This window comes from Aulostomus chinensis, chromosome 14 (assembly GCF_037954235.1).
Source record: "Aulostomus chinensis isolate RoL2024-O1b breed Wild chromosome 14, RoL_Achi_v1.0, whole genome shotgun sequence".
Classification (NCBI taxonomy): domain Eukaryota; kingdom Metazoa; phylum Chordata; class Actinopteri; order Syngnathiformes; family Aulostomidae; genus Aulostomus; species Aulostomus chinensis.
The window spans coordinates 12,893,066-12,913,914 of NC_141333.1; the positions used below are offsets into that span (position 1 = coordinate 12,893,066).

The 20,849-nt window shown below is 41.0% G+C and overlaps 1 protein-coding gene across 3 annotated transcripts in view; it reads right to left on the minus strand.

Moving 5' to 3' along the window:
• Positions 1-17,584, minus strand: part of pex5la (peroxisomal biogenesis factor 5-like a) — an 84,421-nt gene extending 66,837 nt beyond the window's left edge. For all 3 annotated transcript variants that reach the window (XM_086225336.1, XM_086225334.1, XM_086225332.1), the window contains exon 1: positions 17,180-17,584. In XM_086225336.1, the coding sequence (XP_086081462.1) occupies positions 17,180-17,200 (21 nt within the window). In that variant the 5' untranslated portion in view covers positions 17,201-17,584. The remainder of the gene's footprint in view (positions 1-17,179) is intronic.
• Between the last annotated feature and the right edge of the window lie 3,265 nt (positions 17,585-20,849).

A 20,849-nucleotide genomic window follows, 5' to 3' on the forward strand; every position in this document is an offset into this window, starting at 1 on the left:
AACATGTGAGATTGCGTACTACGAAAGTCTGGATTTGATCCACGAGTTGGAAGAAAAGACAGGGAACCCAATGAATAAAGGGCAGGAGTCCAGCTTTTAGTGTTGCACTGGCTAATTGTATCATGGTACATTCCTAGGTCAAGTGTAGGTCTCCTGAAATGATGTTCCACTTGCCCACCCTGAATTAATACAGTGTCGCACTGCATCCCCTAAAGCCTTGACACCCAACCCCACCTCCCTCGTGTCACCCTCTTGTTCAACAGTCCTTCACTGTAATGGATCGAGGTCCTGCTGCGCAAACAAGATAGGCTGCCAGTAATGGCTTATTGTTGGAGGATCCTCACCCATGCTGAGAGAGGAAATGAATGCCCCGAAGATGCATCCATTTACATATCATAAAAAAGACTCGGGATGATGACAGCTTTAGTAAAGCAATTGGTCCTTAATGGAAGCTTGGCTCCACCATGACGTGCATTTAGTTCCCCGGCCGAGGAGGTTATGCGATCGTGCCATTTGTGCATTTGTCAGACTTTTAGCAGGATTATGCAAAAACGATCTGATTTTAATATAACACGGTGAAAGGGGTTAGCACGACCAAGGAAGAAACTGTTAACTGTCTTTGCTCCCCGGTCCTTTTATCAGGATTAAGTTAAAAATTAATTGCTCGTGAAGAATCATCGCAGTAAGACTTCTTACCCGTCAAATGAAGTGACGAAACTTGACCTTTCCATCAAGCTGGTAGAATCATTTATGTACAGCAAATTTAATCACAGTTAAAATCTGCATGCGGCTTTGCATCTACCCTCGCTTCTCAGTTGCATAAATTATGAAGCTGTGATTGCTCCTTAATGTTCCCTGAATCAAAGTAATTATACTACCCTGTCTGATTAGTTAGTTGGTTAGTTGTCTTCCCTTATTAGAAAGCATGATGTCCTGAGCAGGGATCTCCATTCTTCTTTTTTTTAATTCGGCAAATTCTTAAAAAAACAAAAAACAAAACAGCATTTGCAAAAGGAAGAAATGTACTTAACTGCAAAAATAAAGTAGGAGTTTGTTCCACAAAGGCATTTGATCTAGCAATTATCTGGATCAGCGCCTATTTGGGCTGATACTGTGGGAAAACTGAGCCATGAAGCTTCTTGGACTTCCAGCGTGTAAATGGGTCCAAGTGATTAAGCAAACATTTAAAAAAGCTACTGGGTAAGCAGACTGCCAGACCTCTCTATCTTTCTTCTTTGCATTTTTTTTCTTGCTCTGTAACAAACATGCCTGTCACACACACACACACACACACACACACACACACACACACACACACACTATGTAATAGTACATATATGTCTAATTTCCAGCAAAGAGAAAAATAAGCTAAGGTAATATGGTTTCTAGTTTGAAGAGCAACATCAGTCATATGCTCTGTCAGTGACTGGGAACAAGAACCACTTAATTTCCATTCTTGAGCTCAGTTTCTGAGTGGAACAATTCTGCTGTCTATCAGTCTGGAAAGTTTTAGAAGTTATAATTATGGAACTTTAAAGAAGAAGCCAAAGCCTGAAATGTAATGCAAACTTAATGTAAAGGCACTATCGAGGGCCCAATCACCCAAGTGAGGCCCAATCACGCACTTGGCAAACCATTTGCGGTCGCTGATTGTTAAAAGCATTTACTGGACATGTTCAGGGAGTTCAGTCAATATCAGTTATTCAGCTGAGTAAAGTACATGATCCCCCATCCTCCCCAAGTAGAACTTTCTAGGTACCATATGAAGGATGTGAATGCACCCCCCACCACCACCTTTCTGACAAAATGATAACCTTTTGTAGCTGCACCCTTGTTTTTATTTGTACTAGCCGATGGATTTTTTTGTTTTGTATTAGCTGTCCAAACATTATTTCTCTATCAGTCGTTCCCTGTTTTTTTGTTTTGTTTTGTTTTGTCCGTGATTTCAGAACCATCAGTTTCACAGTCAGACACACTTTTGTACTCATTAATCTACATGCAGTCTACATCTTCTACTCTACAATGTAAACCGGCTTTACAGCTTGTTTCTCTGGTGGACACAATGAACTGAATTCATTTGGGAACTTTCTTTGGCTGACGCTGCACCTACAAGCCGTGTAAAGTCATTTTCATTTTGATGAAGCATACACTCAGCTGTCTAATGGCTCTATTGTGATAGTCGTATTGTAATAAATCTATCAAACCATGTATAACCCAGAGAGGAGCCTGACTATAATGATAAGTGCCAGCTGTTATGGATGGTTCTCTTTTGTGGAAATGCTTTACAATAGGCAGGACTTCCATCCCTTTCACTATGTGTCTGTGGGTATGAATGTGTTTGAGGGTGTGGCGGTGCACAGATTAATGTTAGTGCACCTGTGTGTGTGTGTGTGTGTGTGTGAGGAGGTGTGACAGAGACAAAGACACGCCCACAGGCAGCTCATTACCCTTGCTATTGTTAGCAGGAGGCCATTTAACTCAACACAGCTATACATCACTGACAAATCTGCTGGGGACAAAAAAAAATCATTATATTTTGTCTTTTAGGAGATGTTGTCAAAGCTTGAAAGTGATGTGTCACGCTCCCGTCTCTGTGCCTCTCTTTCACATTTCCCATGTCTTGAATTGTGCAATAATCCCTCTTGTAATTTGGCAGTGAATCAAGCTGAATGATGGGTCAGTGTGGCCTAACGCCATTAATTGCGAGAAACGGAGGCATCAAAAACTTGTGCCAGTTCTTTTATCTTTGGCTGGGTTTTCTTCCTGAGCTGTTTATCAGAAAAAGACGAATATCCTGATACGACTTTTAGCACTAAGCCAAACATTACGAAAACAGATTTCTGGGAGACCGTGGCTATTCATGCAGAGCAGCTGTGCAAGGTGAGATACTGATGGCAGCTTTACTGCCTGTTATGTCTAATTCTCTGGACTCTGGCTCACTAGATTTTATTTGCTGTCATCCTGGCAGCTTTTAAAGCAGATTTAGAAAGTGTTCCTTTTTGCCGTTCCCTAGAGACCTTTCTCTTTGACACTTTCTACTTTTAGAAATAAGCAGCAGCCAGTCACACCAGCAAGGAGAGATAGCACTACTTTCATTCATCATCGAACAATGAATTAGCACATGACAGCCCATTAGCATCACATGTAATTAAGCTAATCTATCGCAATGTTTATCTCATCTATTTTGACTTGCTAAAGCACATCCTTCCACTTCGAATACTCGGATACAGCGAAAAAACATGGCAGGAGATGCATCGTTATCTTTACACTGATAACTTTCCTGGATAAATGCATGGATTCCGTGTACAAGCTTTAATTATTAAGTGGCTGCTTGAATGATATTGCAGTGAGAAGCATGTTTCCAGAATGGAAACTGATAGCCACTGAGGACACAGCAGGAATTCCTCTGTATATCATCCACAAGTTTGGAGTGACGGCTGGCTTCACGCCCAATAATCGATCATGTGATCTCATATTTCACTACAGGGTCCATGTGAAGCACCAGTTTAGGCTCCATTTTTAAAAAAAAAACCAAAGCAGCCCTTTTTTAGATTCGCCATTCTGTTCTTGGTGCTATTTTATGTCCCCTTAACCTGCCTTGATTTTGCTTTGCACTTTAATACGTCAAGAAAACTGACTGGAAACGTCGTATGGCCAAACAATCAGTCTAAGAACTGCCGTCATGAATATGGATGAAATTAAGCATGATGATTTTCTCATTCCAGGTCACTCAAGTAGGCAGAAGCGGTTCTTTCTAATGAGGGACAGAGGCTGTTGTAGCTTTCCTCATGTAAATGTCAGACTTTTACCGCAAACTCGCCCAGCTGAGGGAGCCATCAGAGGGTGATTTCTCCACTGGTCACCTAGAATGGGTTGATGGTGTGTGTGTGTGTGTGTGTGTGTGTGTGTGTGTGTGTGTGTGTGATGGGTGTGGGAGCTCTTCATACATGATTAGATGTGGGCAGCAGTGCTGATTATACAAGGAGCTGTGAGGCACTCGCAATCACGTCATCCAGCTTATTTTATTACCATCTCATTGCCTTTGCCAGACTGGAGAGTTTCCATCGCTGCTGTGTCTGGCTGCCTTTTGAAAACTTTCATTTGCAAATGAATGTAGATATGAAGACATTTTAATAATAATGAACCTGCTGTGAAATGGCAACCATCTCTGATAGTGTCAGTATGTGATTTTTTTTTTCTCTTACAGTCCCTGTTATTGAGTTGAAGCTCAGAGCCATAAAAGAAACTGCCAATAGCGCAGTAGAAATACCACGCATTATGTCGCTCTTCAAAGAATGAGCACTTCCTCTGTTGTGCAGAACAGACTGATTAGCATTTACATAAAAAGATAATGCTATATGACAATGAGGAGGGTTGATGGAGCTGGAACCTGCTGCTCTGTTTACTTATAATATGCATGACGTTCTGGATTCCTCTGAGTTCCTAATGAGCACTTACAATAAACTGCAAATTCACTACAGTCTGTCATGCAGTTGATGAGCAACGTGAGTTTATTAGAGGGTTGTGTAGTCGTGTTCTTGAAAAAAATGTTGAAAAATAACTTCCCATAAGATTTTCTAATATCGCTGGGATTTGGACTGTTGGTCGGACAAAACAAGTCTTCAACAGCGACATTTTACAGACAAAGGGATTTCCCGCATACTGTTCTTTTACTCAAGTGCAGTTTATGGACCCATTTCCGATACATTTTACATAATTATTTGCGATGTTTCATAATGTTAGCGATAGTGAGTTTCCTTTCCCTTACCTTCCCGAAACAGTAAATTGAAACCAAACTCCAGTGTTTGACTTGTGCAAAGTGAATTACTTTTGGAGGCGTCACATCGGTGTGTGTCATCCCAAGGGCACAAACTAGAAATGTACGTTTCAGTATCATTTTATCAAATTAAGTGTCCACTTTTTTTTAAAAACTTAAATCTAAAAGAACAGTTGCTAAAGCTACGCTGTCTGTTTTCTAAAAATAGATCCGACTCAATCATCTTTGCTACCATTTTCCAAAGTTAGAATGGCAAATCAGTATGACCCGCAGTTTGTCTTGTGTCAGATCTGCGTGCCATCCTCAACAACTACACTTTTCTTCCCTCTTTGTCTTCATTTCTCTCCGCACCGCTGGCCAAGGTGGTGACTGACCTTTTCTCTGGCAGCCTTGTCTGACCACCCTGGGGTATATGACGGCTGCAGGAGAGGCTTTAATTGACGCGATAGCATTCTTGAGGTTGCAGGAGGTGAGGGAGAGAAATGCTGAAGGTTGAAAATACCTCTTTGTGACTTTAGTTCAGAAATGTGATCGGAGAAAGACTTTCTTTATTTTTTAACCTAGCGACACCAGTGCATGTTGACGCAATTTTCTATTGTAGAATAAGGTTACAGGTTAATTCATATTTCTGTGTGAAATGACTTGGCTTTAAAGTTGGTGTTGTTGTATGGTTATTTTAAGGAGCTCATTTTGAATTTCCAGAGCACGACCGTGTTTCTTTACTTGACTGCACCCAATTGAGCCAAAGTCGTTTTCCTGACCTTTTCATTGGCCTCGATAGATTTTTTTTCCTCCAAAGTCAAGCTGGAAACATAACAACACTAATCCGGACTGCTGGAGTACTTGAAGTACCACGAACATGCAACTCTTATCTCAACAGCTCACTTGTACATTGGAACAAGATAATTTTTTAGGGAGTAAACTTTGAATGAACTTCACGGAAGTAATTTTCAATTCCTTAATTCATACCAAAAAAAATTCTTTCAATTCATAATCAAAAATGCTCCTGTTATACAGACGATGGACTTGAGATGAGTCATAAAGGAGTTTCCAGCCGATTAGAACTAGAAGTGTGTAAACTGAAGTGGACGATTCATTATTTTGACCGGAAGTTTATTTTAATCCAACCCGTCTCTACGACTTCCTCGAAGTGCGGTTTAGGATGAGTTTCAATTTCCTGGCCGTGCCTCACTTACATGAATGCGGTACTATTGCACCGCAGGACGCTGTTGATGACAGCCTGAGAACCTGAGAGACCCAAAGGTGCACAGTTTGACATTATTTACAGATGTATATTTATTTCTGGAACTGCACAGACCAGTTGTACATACTCTTACATGAAGACCTCATTCGGATTAAGCTTTCTAATAAAGTTTATGAATTATTCTGCACAAAACACACACACACACACACACACACACACACACACACACACAGATAAAAGAGTGGAGGAGCCTAAAATAGCAACAAACACTGATATCTATATATTTGAGTGAGATGTCCACAAATCGTCATCTTCTTACAGTAATCGCCCAAGTCATTTTTTCAAGTTTTTCAGAAAGCAGAAAACTGGTGACAAAACATCAAAAGGTGTTGTTTTAGGCACAAAAAAAAAACAAAGGTCAAAAAAATGACTTAAGCAATTATTTTAAGAAGGTGATGATATGCAGCAGCCCCCAAATGTCACGCAGACTTCTTTCCTGGGACACAGAGACACTTCCACTCTCTGTCAGTGATGGATCACACTCATAGGATGAGTCAGAACACGCAAAAGTTAGTTTTGCCGCCTGACTGTTTTTACATCTTTGAAAAAGCATCAGGCTCATTCCGCTTTGGGAAGTGTGTGTAGTGTTTTTCCTAAATAAAACAAAACAAAAAATCTGCACCTTTTTAGATGATTTTACTTCAAGGACCGCTCTCATCCCTACATTAGTGGAATGTAGAATCTTGAAGTAGACTACTTAACAATGAGCTTTGACAGAATGTCTCAGTTTAGGCTTTTACGATTAAGTATCAGCATATCAAACAGCAGCTTGGACTCCCCCAAAACACAGCAGTAGACATGATATTAATAGTACTGTATGAAAGCAGATAAGAACATAGGCAGAACTGTAGAGACAGCCCAGGAATACAGGCAAAAGACATAAATATACCCAAAGTCATGTCAAGTAATGTCCTTGAACACAACCGTTACTATTTACTCAAGGAAAACTAATTGATGTTTTTAGTTTTTAAGTTTAAACTTGATTTGTCAGGTGTTTAATTCACAAAAAAACATCACATGTGTAAAGAATCACCGGCATGATGTCATTAATTAAGTCCTTCATTTTGATGCCTTGACTCTGGCGTCTTGATATGTAAAATTCCATGATATTGGGTTTCCTCCTGAATGCTCATGCAGTACAGTATGTGGCCATGATGAGCATTTCATGCATTCTTGCACAATTTACTGAAAATATACCTTCAGCACTAGAGCTGAATGCACTTAATGTCACTGTGAATGAAACAGAGTAACAGATAACCCACACATGTGTTTGATGGTTGAGTTACTGGTGTTTCCGTCGACAGATTTTCTATTTAGGTTTATGTTGCATCCAGCTAATTCATCACATTTGTCAGGCAGGACAAATCCATACTGTTGCTATCACAAATGTGTCAAAAGCTGTGCAAGAAATCATGTTTTAATTTTATTCTGGCTATATGGATGTGCTAAATTGATTTCTCTTGTCACCCAGCAGTATTGTTTAGTCTTCACATGCATGCCAGGAAGTCATTGGAGCACGACCTTTGACCCCTTCACTGACACGCTGCTGCACAGCCTCTGTCATGTGAAGAAATATGAATCACACATCTATGTCCAGCCTAATTATCTACACTTGCATGAACATGCCGGCATGCTGGTGGGCATACGGATGCACACACGCGCTGAATAGCATGCAAGTATGGCATGTCTATCAGGAAATCCAAACACACGCTTTGAATGTGTACACACACACACACACACACACACACACACACACACACACGGTCAGATTGTGATGTGTGTTGCTGCTCCAGGTTAAGGTTCATAAACCTGACTACATTTAGATTTCTCAGCTGGTCTAACCTTGAACTCTGCATACATTCCATCTGGAGCCAGATCCTCCCTGCACTCCTGCCGGGGAAATTCATTACCTGCTCACGAAACGCATCCAGAAATCACAAAGCAGAGATGCAAAGCATAGACTTAGAATGCTCTCTGTACACACAGGAACATTTTCAGTCTGACTCGGTCGTGTGCGGGCTTTTTCTTTTATTTTACATTGAGGCCAAAGGACTACCCGTGAAAAACAGGCCAACTTGCTGCTGAGCAATGGTCAAAGTAAAATATCTCCCTTTAATTCAGTGCTTTTAACAACTTTTTAATGACTTGTTCTTATTGGACATCCAGGGAAATCCAAATATAACCACTTTATCAGTCAGACTTGTGAGCTGAGCGACTTGTTGCAACTGGGGGGAATTTTGGGGGGGGGGGGGGGGGGGTCTGTATTTTCGGCTCCATTAATACTTCACAATAACGCCAACATTTTCTCTCCCACTTCCATCAAGAGAGCTTTGGGGATGCAAATTACTGGTCCAAGCTCTTGTAATTCATTTCAGGGAAATTAGAGCATCACCAGTTCATGTTTTGCTATTTTGAATAAATAGGACTGTGAGTGTTGAAACTGTCATCGGCAGTCAAGAGAGGGTCCTTGCTACTAGCTGCAAAAAACATGGAGACCTTTTTTTTTTTCTTTGTTTTTTTTTCTTTTCTGTTTTTGGACAAGCCTTCTTCTGCAATTATATGACAGCTCAGAACACCAGCTGCGAGAGAAAGAGCTACCGTGTCGACTGAGGGTGAAGACCGAGTCGATCAGGTTCAAATCTGGAGGCAGGATGTCGCGAGTCTGCAAATCAAAAGATGACGATCTCGCTTGAGGCATGAAAACAGATTCTCTCAGCAAAGTAGAGATGATTATGATGAGCTGGGAAACGAGAAGATGAGTGTTTCCTGTGCTCTCCTGGATGTACCTGGCTGTGAGTGTGTTAATCTGCTCTCACCGTAGATTTTTTACTACATTTTCTAGAAGCCGGAATAGGGATTAATGTGCACGTGTGTCAGGTTTTCTTAAATGTGTAAGATTAACTCGGAATGATGTCAATCTCTGAGTGAATGAATTTTGTAACTGTTTAGAGTTTCTAATCCCAACCTCTAATAACATCTTTGTTTGGAACTTCATTTATAGAACAAGGGGAACTTAAAATTGCTTAAAAGCAATACGTCATAGTGCTTCTGTGTGGTTTGTGGGCTCTCAACACAAAGTACAGCTGAGGCTGATGGGATTACATATTGGACAAAATGAAAATCTGATGGAGATGAAGAGTACAAAAATATACAGATTCATCAGGATTCTTCCTCTGGCTGTTAATGCCTAACCCAAATCTGAGAGCAATCCATTCATGGCCCGTTGAGATCACTCCGGAGAAGAGTGGAGGACGGTCACTATCATCCCTCAAACCACATGAAAATATGTTTGCTCTGCCTTCTTAAATGTGAGGATTTACTCTTTAATACCTCCCCCAAGGAGGTAATCACCAATGTGCGTTGATTTGGATCAAATTGTAAATCCAGGATCCTAAAGATATTTCTTGGCCGTTGGCGGGACACAAGCAGTATTTTCACGGACTTCTCTTTCGACAAATTTCAGCAGTCAGGAAGAAAATCAATGAATGGATTGTGACGGTACTACTGTATGTATAGAGTCTGTATCTGTGCAGCCTCCTTGGCGGAGGTACGCACCCTCTGAGGGCTTTCTAGTTCATCATTGTGCTTAAATATTCATGGCGCATCATGTTAGTTCAGGCAGTTCAGTTCAGGTCTTCCTGTATCAGCTGACGATCAGCTGTTCCACACAAGGACTCAATTAACTCTCTCTATGTATGCAACCAGCTGATTCTTCTCCATGCGCAAAATGGCAAATGTCACTCTTATGAAGCTGCTTCGCTCACTGGCATTCTTCGGATGCCGTCTTGCGTCCCACCTTCATCTCCTCCTTTTTGTGCAGAGCAACACTGTGCTGATCCTTCATAATATTTGAATTCTGTGTGAAGGAGCTGCTGGGTATTTACAGTGTACCCCTATGGGTTTTTTTTGCCTCGCATGTCTCTTGGATGTAGTTATCAACAAAATTATGTTGATGTGAATCAGGCAAGCCATCCACTGTAATCCCTCATGGTGCCAATAAAGTACAACAAACGATTTTCGGATTAACCTTCCCGTGTTCACACACACTGTTAAATCTCACACTGGATGACGCGTTTATGATAAAATGCCGAATAAAAACATGCGCACACCTACTCACACCAAGGAGCAGAAATCTACTCATCCACCTTTATTCAACACTGCCTTTCCATGATTCACCATCTAATACAGCGCCTTTTCCTGCGCAAGCATCAGGTTTCCAGGGTGACATTTGTCTTCCCTTAGAAACAGTAGCAAACAATAGAGTATTCTACTCAGCCTTGGTTACCTCACCTGCCTTGAACCCTTAACTTTTAATAATTAGCCAGTTCCCCATATGGACTTCAGAACACACCTTTTGCATGTATGTGGTGCAGACTGAAATCATGTAAATCCTAAGTAAACGGACACAGGAGGCGCGGCCTTGACTTATTACATCACTGGTACATTTCCCCCGTGAACAGTAGGTGAAAATGCCGCTCACATCTGCCATAGTCAAATGCACGTTTGTTTATCAACGGCCCCGTCCCTGATAGCTCATATCTCCCTGAAGGACCAAACACATGCTCGCTCAACTACAGCAGTGAGACGCAGCGTTTCTGGAGCAAATTAATTCCCAGTTGGAGAATGACTATTATGAATGAGTCGGCGAGAGAGATGGATGGGCTACCCATTCTTCTGCACAACCCTCTGCTCTTAGTAACAAAGATGCCTTGGCTTGTCCTACTTTTGCAAGAGTGAGAGAGAAAAAAATGTGGCTTTGTACAGTAGCTCAGGGGACTCCGTGTGGGGCTGGAGGGCTGCTGTGTTAACAGACTTGGAGCTGTTAGAAACCCAGAGGAAATCCACCAACAGAGACGATGATGTGCAGCTGAGAAGCTGTGAATTTCAGGTTCCTCTCACTGATTCGATGACACCCCTGTGTTGACATTTTAGGCCCTTTTTAAGCGTTCTAAGGTGCAGGGCAGTTGGTGGATGTGGCTTTGATGGCGATATGCGTTCGAGGCGTCTTCAGCCTCATCTTGGTATCTAGAGGGGGCAAACCACAGCCCATGGTGCAAAGAGGCACCATTAGACACTCAATTGTTCGTAGTTGTGTTTGGGGAGTGAGATCAGTCAAACCAATCAGTGCCCCATGTCATTCCCTTTACAGCCCAGGCTGCACATACTGCTGCATACAGCACATACTGCTGATTCCTTGACGAACACTGGTCACATTTGTTTCTGTCAGCATGTATCGTTATATCAAGGTACGTAGCTGAAGACCACAACAGTACTACAATGTGGTGCAGGTTCCTGATCCCTAAAATATCAAATATCAGCAGAGGCAGAAAGAGAGTTTGAAAAACGTTCACAAATTATGATTTAACAGGTTTCATGGGACGGTTTAAATTCATATATAAAAGATGGTTTCTCCATGGTTTAAAAAAAAAAATCTGTTAATGTCAAATGAAGAGGGGCCTGTGGATTCTCTACACCCTCTACAGGGAGTGTGACATTTTCTCCTTGATAGAATGATGATTTATCTTGTCGGTTCAAAAGGTTTATTTCTAATATGAGGAGACCAAGATTTTGTCTGGAAATATTTTACAGGAAATGAAAAATGCCTTCCGGTGTGGCCTCTTGTAGGCTTATCGGTAAATACTGCTAAATTAATTTTTGTGTTTATATCAAAATATAATTTCTTCTATTCATCAAGCCAAAATTACTAGAAGTGCAGACTTAGTTGCTATGTTGGTTTTACTTTTAATACCTCAAAAAATATTTGAAATCTCCCATCGAGACAGATTAAGTGATTAAAGTACATACATATTGTTACACACATGAACAAATGTGTCTATAATAGCAGTTTACAGCTGTTTCATGGGATTGTTAATTGGATTTATGACAAGAAAATGACCCGTTTAATGGTCAGATGATTGAATTATCCGACAATGGCCTTTCACACACATTGGTATGATATAAACCTTTTTTTTTTAATGAACATTACCCAAAAAAACAGCAATTTAGAAACCCGGCATGGATGAAGGCTGCAAACTGAGGGTTGAAGTAAATTCTGTGTTGAGGGAAATCGTTGTCCACTCTGGACCTTGAACACTCCGTCGAAAAATTGTCTGATCTCACAGTTTAAACGAAAGACAATACCAATTCCTGTATCTGCTCCAATCCACACCAGAATTTAATTGGATCTTCCTCGGATTGAGCCTCTCCAGGTTTGTGAAATCCGGCCAGGTATTTTTTTTGTAATCCTCCGAGTCAGACGGACGAGCGGCAGTGAGAACGCTGAGCCATTCAGTCGCAATGAAAACATTCTTCCCGTACATTTCTGCAGCTCTGCTTTTTGAGATGTACAGCACAGGAATTTTCAAAAAACACATTATTTCATTTCAACTATTTTTTCAGGGTTAAATCAACATATTTATGGATTAACAGTGAAATGAGTGACACAAGCGCTCTCTCTCTCTCTCTCTCTCTCTCTCTCTCTCTCTTTCTCTTTCTCTGTCTCTATCTCTCTCTTTCATACAGTATGCAGCCCCCAAACCACATTCCAATGGTCTGTTCTGGGGAAGAAAAGCAACCCTTCATCAGCTTATAGGGGAACTGCTGCTGATGTATGCGCTCGTATCCCTCTTAGTCCCCCTCTAGTCTGCTTTACAAGCTCCACAAGCTGCTCAGCATCTCAACAGAGCCTTAACTAGCCAACCAGGGAGAAGAAGAGATTCTCATAATGACCCAACACCCCCCTCCCCACACACACACACAGATATGCACACACATGCACAAATGTTACTACCTGTGTTTCCATAAAATTTCAAGACTAGAATAGATTTGCTGCAAAAAAAGAGGGAAAATGCGAATCGCAGACATTTCCATCAAGTGGTCAGAAGTGAATAAACCTTGTAGTGTGTATTTCCGTCAGAAGATGGCGGTATGAGTGACTCCATGATGGTTGTAAAAGACGTCAAACTGGAAACAGACCCTCAAACACAACATTTCAGCCCCTTTGTTTTAATCAAAAGCTGTTTACTGGCAACCCCCCCCCAAAAACAAAAAACAAAAAACAGAGTGGTCTTGGGTGATGCCCTACAATTGGATAGATTGGAACTGTTCGTGGTACCTGCTTGGACATGAGATGAGAGCAGAGTTTGGAAACATCTGTGAAACAGCTGGTAACTCACACCACTTACAGATTTGCTGCATCAGAGTTGATTTAAATGAGTTGTTTCCATCTCCCATTTTGTGCATTTACAGTTTTTCAAAAAAGGCAAAAAAACATTTAAATCGTTTTTTTTACAAAAAAAAAGTTTGCCGGTTTCCATACATGCAAAATGCGCATTTTATTCCCTTTATGGAAACATGGCTACCGTCTTTGGGGGACCCTCACGGATGTTAATTCATCAATCTGTATTCCTAGCACCTTGTCCTCACCATCACGTCTGAACGGCTACCCCAAACTGAACCTGGATAACAAGTCTTAAATAACCATCATGCAGGATCCATCATTGTGGGCTCCTGTGTTTCAGACCCCACAACAAGTTGACACACACCTTGGTGGATACAGTGCAGACAACGGAGAGAGACAGACAGACAGACAGACAGACAGGCCACTGGGTCTTTTACCCTCTTGTCTGACTTGTTCATGGGTTTGGACAGAAACAATCAACGATGAGAGTCTGTAATTCCACTGATGAGGATTTGTAGTACAATTAACCAAACAATTGCTCAGTAATTCCTATTTCAATGTTGGTTAAAGACAAAGAAAGAGCACAAATTGTTTTGCCCATCAACAAAATCACGATGCAACTGACATTTCACTGTTTTCAATCAAAGACATATTTTTCTTCCTTCTTTCCATGGCAGGGTTCCAGTCTGATTTCACACTTACTTGCTCCAACGTACGATCAGACACCCCCTTTTTTTCCCCCATTCCCGTGTAGGTGAAGACATTTAGGCCCCTGCCCAGCCACCATCTCAAACACGGAGAGTCTGTGGAGCTTTCATTCCACTCGGGTACCACCTGATTTCACTCATTATCCTGGCTCCTGAACTCGGAAGGCCTGTTAAATCGCTTTTAATCAAGACCACGCTTCATTAAATCAAGAAGACTTTAAGCAGTCTCTGAAGAAAAGGCTTCTGAGACCCCTTTGTCATGCTTGAAGGTGACCATCACCTCTGGAGGAGGAGTCTTGATGACAGCCTGAGGTGCGTTGTATGTCTAAAACCCCACATCAAGTGTTCAGGAATGAGGAGCCACTCCAATTCATCCACATCTGTTTTTAATGATTCGTTTCTTTAAGGCTTTCATCACAAACACTACTTAATCTTGGAATATTTGAAGTAAATTGGACTTTTAACATGTTACTTTGTCTTTTTACATGAACAAACTTGTACTGTATCAGTCTTAATCTGTACACGAGGTCCGATTAAGAGGTTAAACTCCAGCCACTTTGTTCCTTCCTGTACATTTTTCGATGCCTTTTTGCAGCAACTGTCAGAATTAGAAAAACAAACAAACCAAAAAACACAACTAATTCTGGGAATATCCCCTCCGCTTAAAAAGAAAATTGAAGCAGACAAAGATGAGTGTACTTCATCTACTTCTGATCAGCAACATCATCCATCTAAGATTTTCCCCGAGGGACTCAGGGTATGGTAATCAAATTATGTAATCATGTTGTGCTTAACAGAGCAAATATCCAAAGGCCTAGAAGCATCTCTCCCATTAATATTACTCTCACTGTAGATACGAAGAAGGAAAATCACCGTCCTGCTATTTGATATGTCGCAATGTTAAGAGAAGGTGTCATCAAAACAACAACACTCTGAATATCTCTCCTGGCTTTTCTTTAGAGATAAATAAGCAGTGATGGTGATTCAGACTCCTAAATTACATCTTTACAGAAAGAACAATGACGCATACCTCCACATCTCGGAATAGTTCATGTCCAAAATTTGATCGGGAATCCTTCGCTCACAAAACACAACGCTTTTATTTGCATGAGCTGTGATAGTTTTAAAACTAAAAAAAAACAAAAACAAATTAAACGATGGGAGGGAGCGATGTTTTCTTGAAAATTGTGAAGAGGAAGATTTGAAGTCATTCATAATCAAGTACCTTGTGGATAATTCGGCCACATTCGCTTGCAGGTGCAGATGTAGTGAGTTATGGAGAAATTTCAGGGTGAATGATGCTTTTTGAAAAATCTTATCTCACCCCCCCAGCCAACTGCTTCTGAAGTGTCGGTGAGCTGACAAATCTTACTGACTGACAGTCATGTGATAAAGAAAGACTTACAAGTGCATCTTCTTTGAGGTCGGGACTCTGATAGCTCTGATTACCAGCAACCAACCGAAGCTGCAACGCGCTTACATCAACAAAGTACAGCAGGAGAGCTTCAGCTTTTCCTGAAGAATCAGTTCAGATGTCAGGAATATGTAAGAAAAAAAACATATCAGTGGAATGTACTACCAAAGCAACATAGATGGATTAAACATCTTCAGACTCCTCAAGAAAGTTCCAGGGTTCTTAAAGCACCTAAAGTGCATCAAGATTTAAAGTTATAGTGCATATATTTTCCGTATAAATTGACGTCCTCTACTTCCAAATCCGTCTCGGCTTATCGTTCACTGCACTTCAAATTATGTTGAGAAATAAATTGGCATTTTGTCTGTGCGACCCCCCCACCCCCACCCCCCAAAAACACAAACATACTGTATAAAAGGTCCACAGAGACTGCATAAATACTACTTCCATCTGTGTTGTTGTGATTCCTCTCAGTTCCAAAAGTTACACACTGCAGCTTTAAAAAAATGAAATCAAGTATTCCTGAGGATTTATATTGAAAATCTTACAACGAAACACATGAATGCACTGGCATGATAGAACAACACTAAACCTTCCCGAGGAATCGATAATATTCATACTTGACTGGTTGTACTCACACGCAGGTAGCTGTTGTTACACACACACACACACATACACTCACACACACACACACACACAAACTTGACTCCAAGGACAAAGTGTTGTCAAGGTAAATGCATCCGTCACACACCTGCTACGCACCATGGTAAAAGCCCCATAACTGACAGATAGATAGTCTGCTTTGCATTGACTGGCATAATAACTCCACGTGATGGCACAGGGTGAGGAGCAGTGTCCCGTTTCAGGCTGGACCCGGACGAGGCACGGTAATGACTGCATGCATGTGACGAGAAACACATGAAGTGTCAGGCCATTGAAACACGGGATGGAACATGGAAGAGTGTGATTAAGGAGAACACACGTTTGCAACTGATTATACGTCCCATCACTCAGGCTCCCCATCGACCCTGCGTGGAGAGTCAGACAAGCACCCGCCGACTGTCTTTTTCCATGCATTTTCAATGAAAGCTGCCGCTTGAGTAATACATCATGAAATATTCAATTTTTGTCTTTAATGCTGCTGAATACAGACTCGGAGTGGCCTTTTATTACATAATCACCTGTCTGGGAGCTGAAGTATCTTTGTCAAGCAGCTATATAAATCTCAAACCTGCTTCTGAAACAGAGAAGATGCTATCATCAGCCAAGGAGGGTGGATGATGATGCTCTACATCAACCATGCTGTGTTGGATGTTGTGCTGGGGAACAGTTTCATAGTTACTGTGCTTTTTTTGTAGCTATTGCTATATTTTGAGTATTTGTGTGTGTGTGTGTGTGTGCGTGCGTGCGTGTTTGTACACCGGTCTGTACCTGTGATGTAACACTGTGTCTAGCCGCTTCTACTGTAATTTGCGATGTAATAATTGACGTCAGATGGCATGACGTCACAGCATGCATGTTCAGAAACTAATGATGTGTTGTGGGCCCGTTTAAACCCCTCAGGCTGGCCCCCCGTTTACCTTTGACATGCACCTGCAGCAGCGCTCCAGCTGTCTGTCAGTGTTATGTTAATACGCTCTCAATGAAAACGCGTTGCTTCCTCTGCTTGGGGAACTAAGACGCTCATTTGATTCTTTACACCTTAATCTTTGCAAAATGCTGGTCTGAAAATCTCTACTTGCCTCGGACTGAGCGCAATCGTTGTGTTACTGTTCCCCAGCATCAACCAAAACAGTTGTTTATTGCAAATAAAGCAAGGAAGAGTCTACCTTCTTACCTGTAAATGCCCCTGGTACATATTGAGCGTCGCGGATCTCTCCGTTAGTGGATCTTCAGACTTGTTCCAGACTCAAAGTGTTGATGTGAGAAGCTGCAGCGGAGTTTGTGCTCCGGAGGTCCGGAGGAGCTGTCCTCTCCTCAGGTGCTGAAGCTGCGCCGGGACACGCACACTTTTCACCACGCAGATTCCTCCCACTAGGCTCAAGTACCGTGTTCTGCTTCTGAAAGGCAGACTTTCAGTCCCTACAGGAAACAAATCTCCGTGTTTCAAGTCTTCATCCTGCTCGCTTTGCCGTTGTCCTCGTCCTGCCTTCACATTGCTCCTCTCTCCTCCTCCTCTCTCGACTGCTTGAAATGTTCCGACGCCCCTCGGGGTTCACTCTCTTATAGTGCGCTCCTCCACTACTCCCTCCATCCCGGCCCTCTGGTGCCTCCTCCGGTGCTGACGTGCTCCACAAGGAGGCACAACACAACATTCCCTTCTCAATGTTAAAAAAAACCCCAAACAAACAAAACGTGCCGTTTTATCCAGTTTGGAGGGTGATCGACTGAATTTTCTGGATAAATTACGCAAATGTGTGGACAGAAATATTCATTAGAATATCACAGTTCAGTCACATGACAACCATCCAGCCATTGTGATACCTTGAAATTGTTTTTGACATGGACGCAGGAAAAGAAAACAACATGTATCTGCTACCGATATCTCACATTCTGATACATTCTTAACACAGAAATCAATATTATATGATCATTGAATTGATTATGAATAAGTCAAGGACACAAGTTCAGACACCTGACCTCTTCATATAGAACCTGTTACTTCACTTTGTTAACTTATTCAGCTTCCATTTTTTCCTGTTTAAAAGAACATCGACAACTTCTACCTAAAATAAGGCTCAAGCGTTGATTTTGACAAAACTGCAGATCGGGCCAGACAAAAGTGCACCATTTTGAAAAATAAAAACATCCACGCAGCTTTTTTAAATTAATTTTTTTGTTTTTGTTTTTAATTGTGATGTTATTTCCATTATCAACCCATTAACATGTTTATGGTATGATTATGGGGGGGGGGGATCTTTATCAAACAGATGGTTTCTTAACGCTGTAGATGATGTGTAGGCATCAGCACAAAGTTTGATTAAAATGATTAAAAGTGGCCATATTGTAATAAAAAAAAATATACATTTATATATATAACTTTCATTTGCATGTGATTATTCGCCCGTGCTACAATGGTGCACATTACAGTGTGTGATACTGCACGAGATGAACAAATTCTCTGCTGTTCCCAGTCGTCCAATTAGTGCAAGAAACAATTATATAACCAAAAACTCTGCAAGTCATACAGTTTTCATGCAGATTACATATGAAAACTAGAACAGAAATTAGTCCACTTTTGTAGAATGCTGCCCACATTAGTCCTGTTTCATTTTTACATTGTGAATATTTCATTGTGTGAAAAGAAAAAAAAAAGAATAAACCAGTTAGCTGGGTTGCATGGCTTAAAATATGATTATTTTACACAACAGGAGATTAGAGTCACAGATTAGGTGAGGAAACGAAGTTGCAGTTTTACAATAAAACTCCTGTCATTTCACTCAAAACAGTCAGATGATGACCCAAAGAGAAAGTGAAGGCTACTTTTTCTTTATTTTTTCTTCTTTTTTTTTGGGGGGGGGGTGCATGTTTGGGACCTCCATAATCAACTGATGACGTATTTATTGAATCAGATAATAATACTGCCTCATAATACCAGATTTGAAACATGCAGCCTTGAAATGTTGGAGATATTTCTCTGTAGATAGAGTTAATTTTGTCAGGTTTATTTTTTAGATTTAATCTTAGTCCCATGTTACGAGTGTGACTTGTTTTAGTCAAAGGAAACTGTAATCATTTAGTTCATTTAGTCCAGTGTTAGTTCATGAAAATCAAACTTGTTGTTATGCAGTGAGCCTTAATGTGTCCTCTGCTTCCCCGGCAGGTGGTTTTGACTTAGTTTTAGTATTTGGCTAAAATTTGTATTCATTCTAATCCCATTTTAATAAGCTGTTGTTGATTTTAGTGGGGTTTTAGTCAGCTGAATCTGCGAAAGTGTAGCCGACTGACATTTCTAATCTGGTTGTGGTTAACACTGACAGTAGCAAGATATTGGGTTAAAATGTTGATAACTGGGTCTGGTAGGGTCCATCTTTTTCTCCCAGTCCAAACAAATCCAAGTCACATAGAGAGACAATTCAGCATTGCCGGCTGCTGTATATGAGAAGGTATGTTTTCCCTGTGGGTGATCGGTGATCCATCATGCTTTTTTTGCAATCTTTGTGACACAAACCCAGTAAACCCAGCCAGACATTCTCATTAATTACAGGAACTATTTACATGGACCTTGATGGAGGTATGTGCTGTAAATACACAGCTGATCCTGTTAGCCGCATCTGAGTACGAAGTGTTAAAAGTTCATATGTACTGATGTGAATTGCACCACCATCTGGAACGCTACATTTACAGACTGATCTCAACCAAACCAGATGCTCTGCCAACAAAACAAAAGGTGTGAATTAAAGCTGCACTTGGCATCTTCGCACCCCCGATGCCTCCTGACCAGCTGTTAGGAAATATGAGTTTCATTTCCCAAAAATCCACTTATGTGACATGAATGAAGAAGTTCTCTCACGGAAGTTAATTGTTTAATGCAACCTCCTTATTGGTCTCTAGTCCTTTGGTGAAAACAACCCCCCCCCCCCCCCCCGCAAAAAAAATCCAATGTCAGTTAACACACTGTCATTGATTATTGCGGTGTCCCCTAAAGTGTGGACTACAGCCCCCTGGTGCATCATGAAAGAACTGCAGGTCATTTGCAAAAAATTACATGAGAGGTTTTTAAGTTTCAGTTTGTAACTTGGTTTTGAAATTGGTATTCATATTTTGTGTTTCAGAAAGTAATCAATACTATTAAACAAGTGTCTTAAACAAAGACAGATTCACTTCTGTTGTGAGACGAAACATGAAAAATGTTCATCCAAGCCTTGAGAATTGTTTGACTAAAGGTTTTGGTTTCAAACTAGGCCTCGCTTTTTTCTTTTTTGTTGTTGTTGTTGTTGTTGTTGTATTTTGCTACTGCTGGTGCGTTGAATCTCCTGTGAAACAACCCAAACATGAAGAATTCTGCATCCACTTTGTTTTCATGTTCTTCATTCCTTAGTAAATCAAAACAAATTTCATGCCTCTAGGCATAAAAATCAGCAGCCTTATGATGTGTGTATGATTGACCAGAAAAACATGGACCACTATTTGCCATGCTTGAATAATGAATTCTCATTTTTCATTTTCCCTCTCACATGTTTTATCAATGAATAACGATTACACACTCATGCTCATGCGATGTGAGATGACAGATGTGTGTGTTTGAGGGTGAGCCCTAGCCTCTGAATCTATTTTTAGATTTAATCGAACTGTGGTTCTTTTTTTTTTTCCTTAGCAGTGGATAAATCTCCTTATTTTGACAAACACGAAGAGACCATAATTCGTGTTAACACGAGAGAGAGGACTCCTCTGTACGAGACTTACTTATTTGTAATTCTATCGCTGTATATTTCCTGGCATTTGTTAGAGGGGTTATGTAAAAACTAGGAACGTTTAGAACCCAGACCTGAGGAACCCATATCATG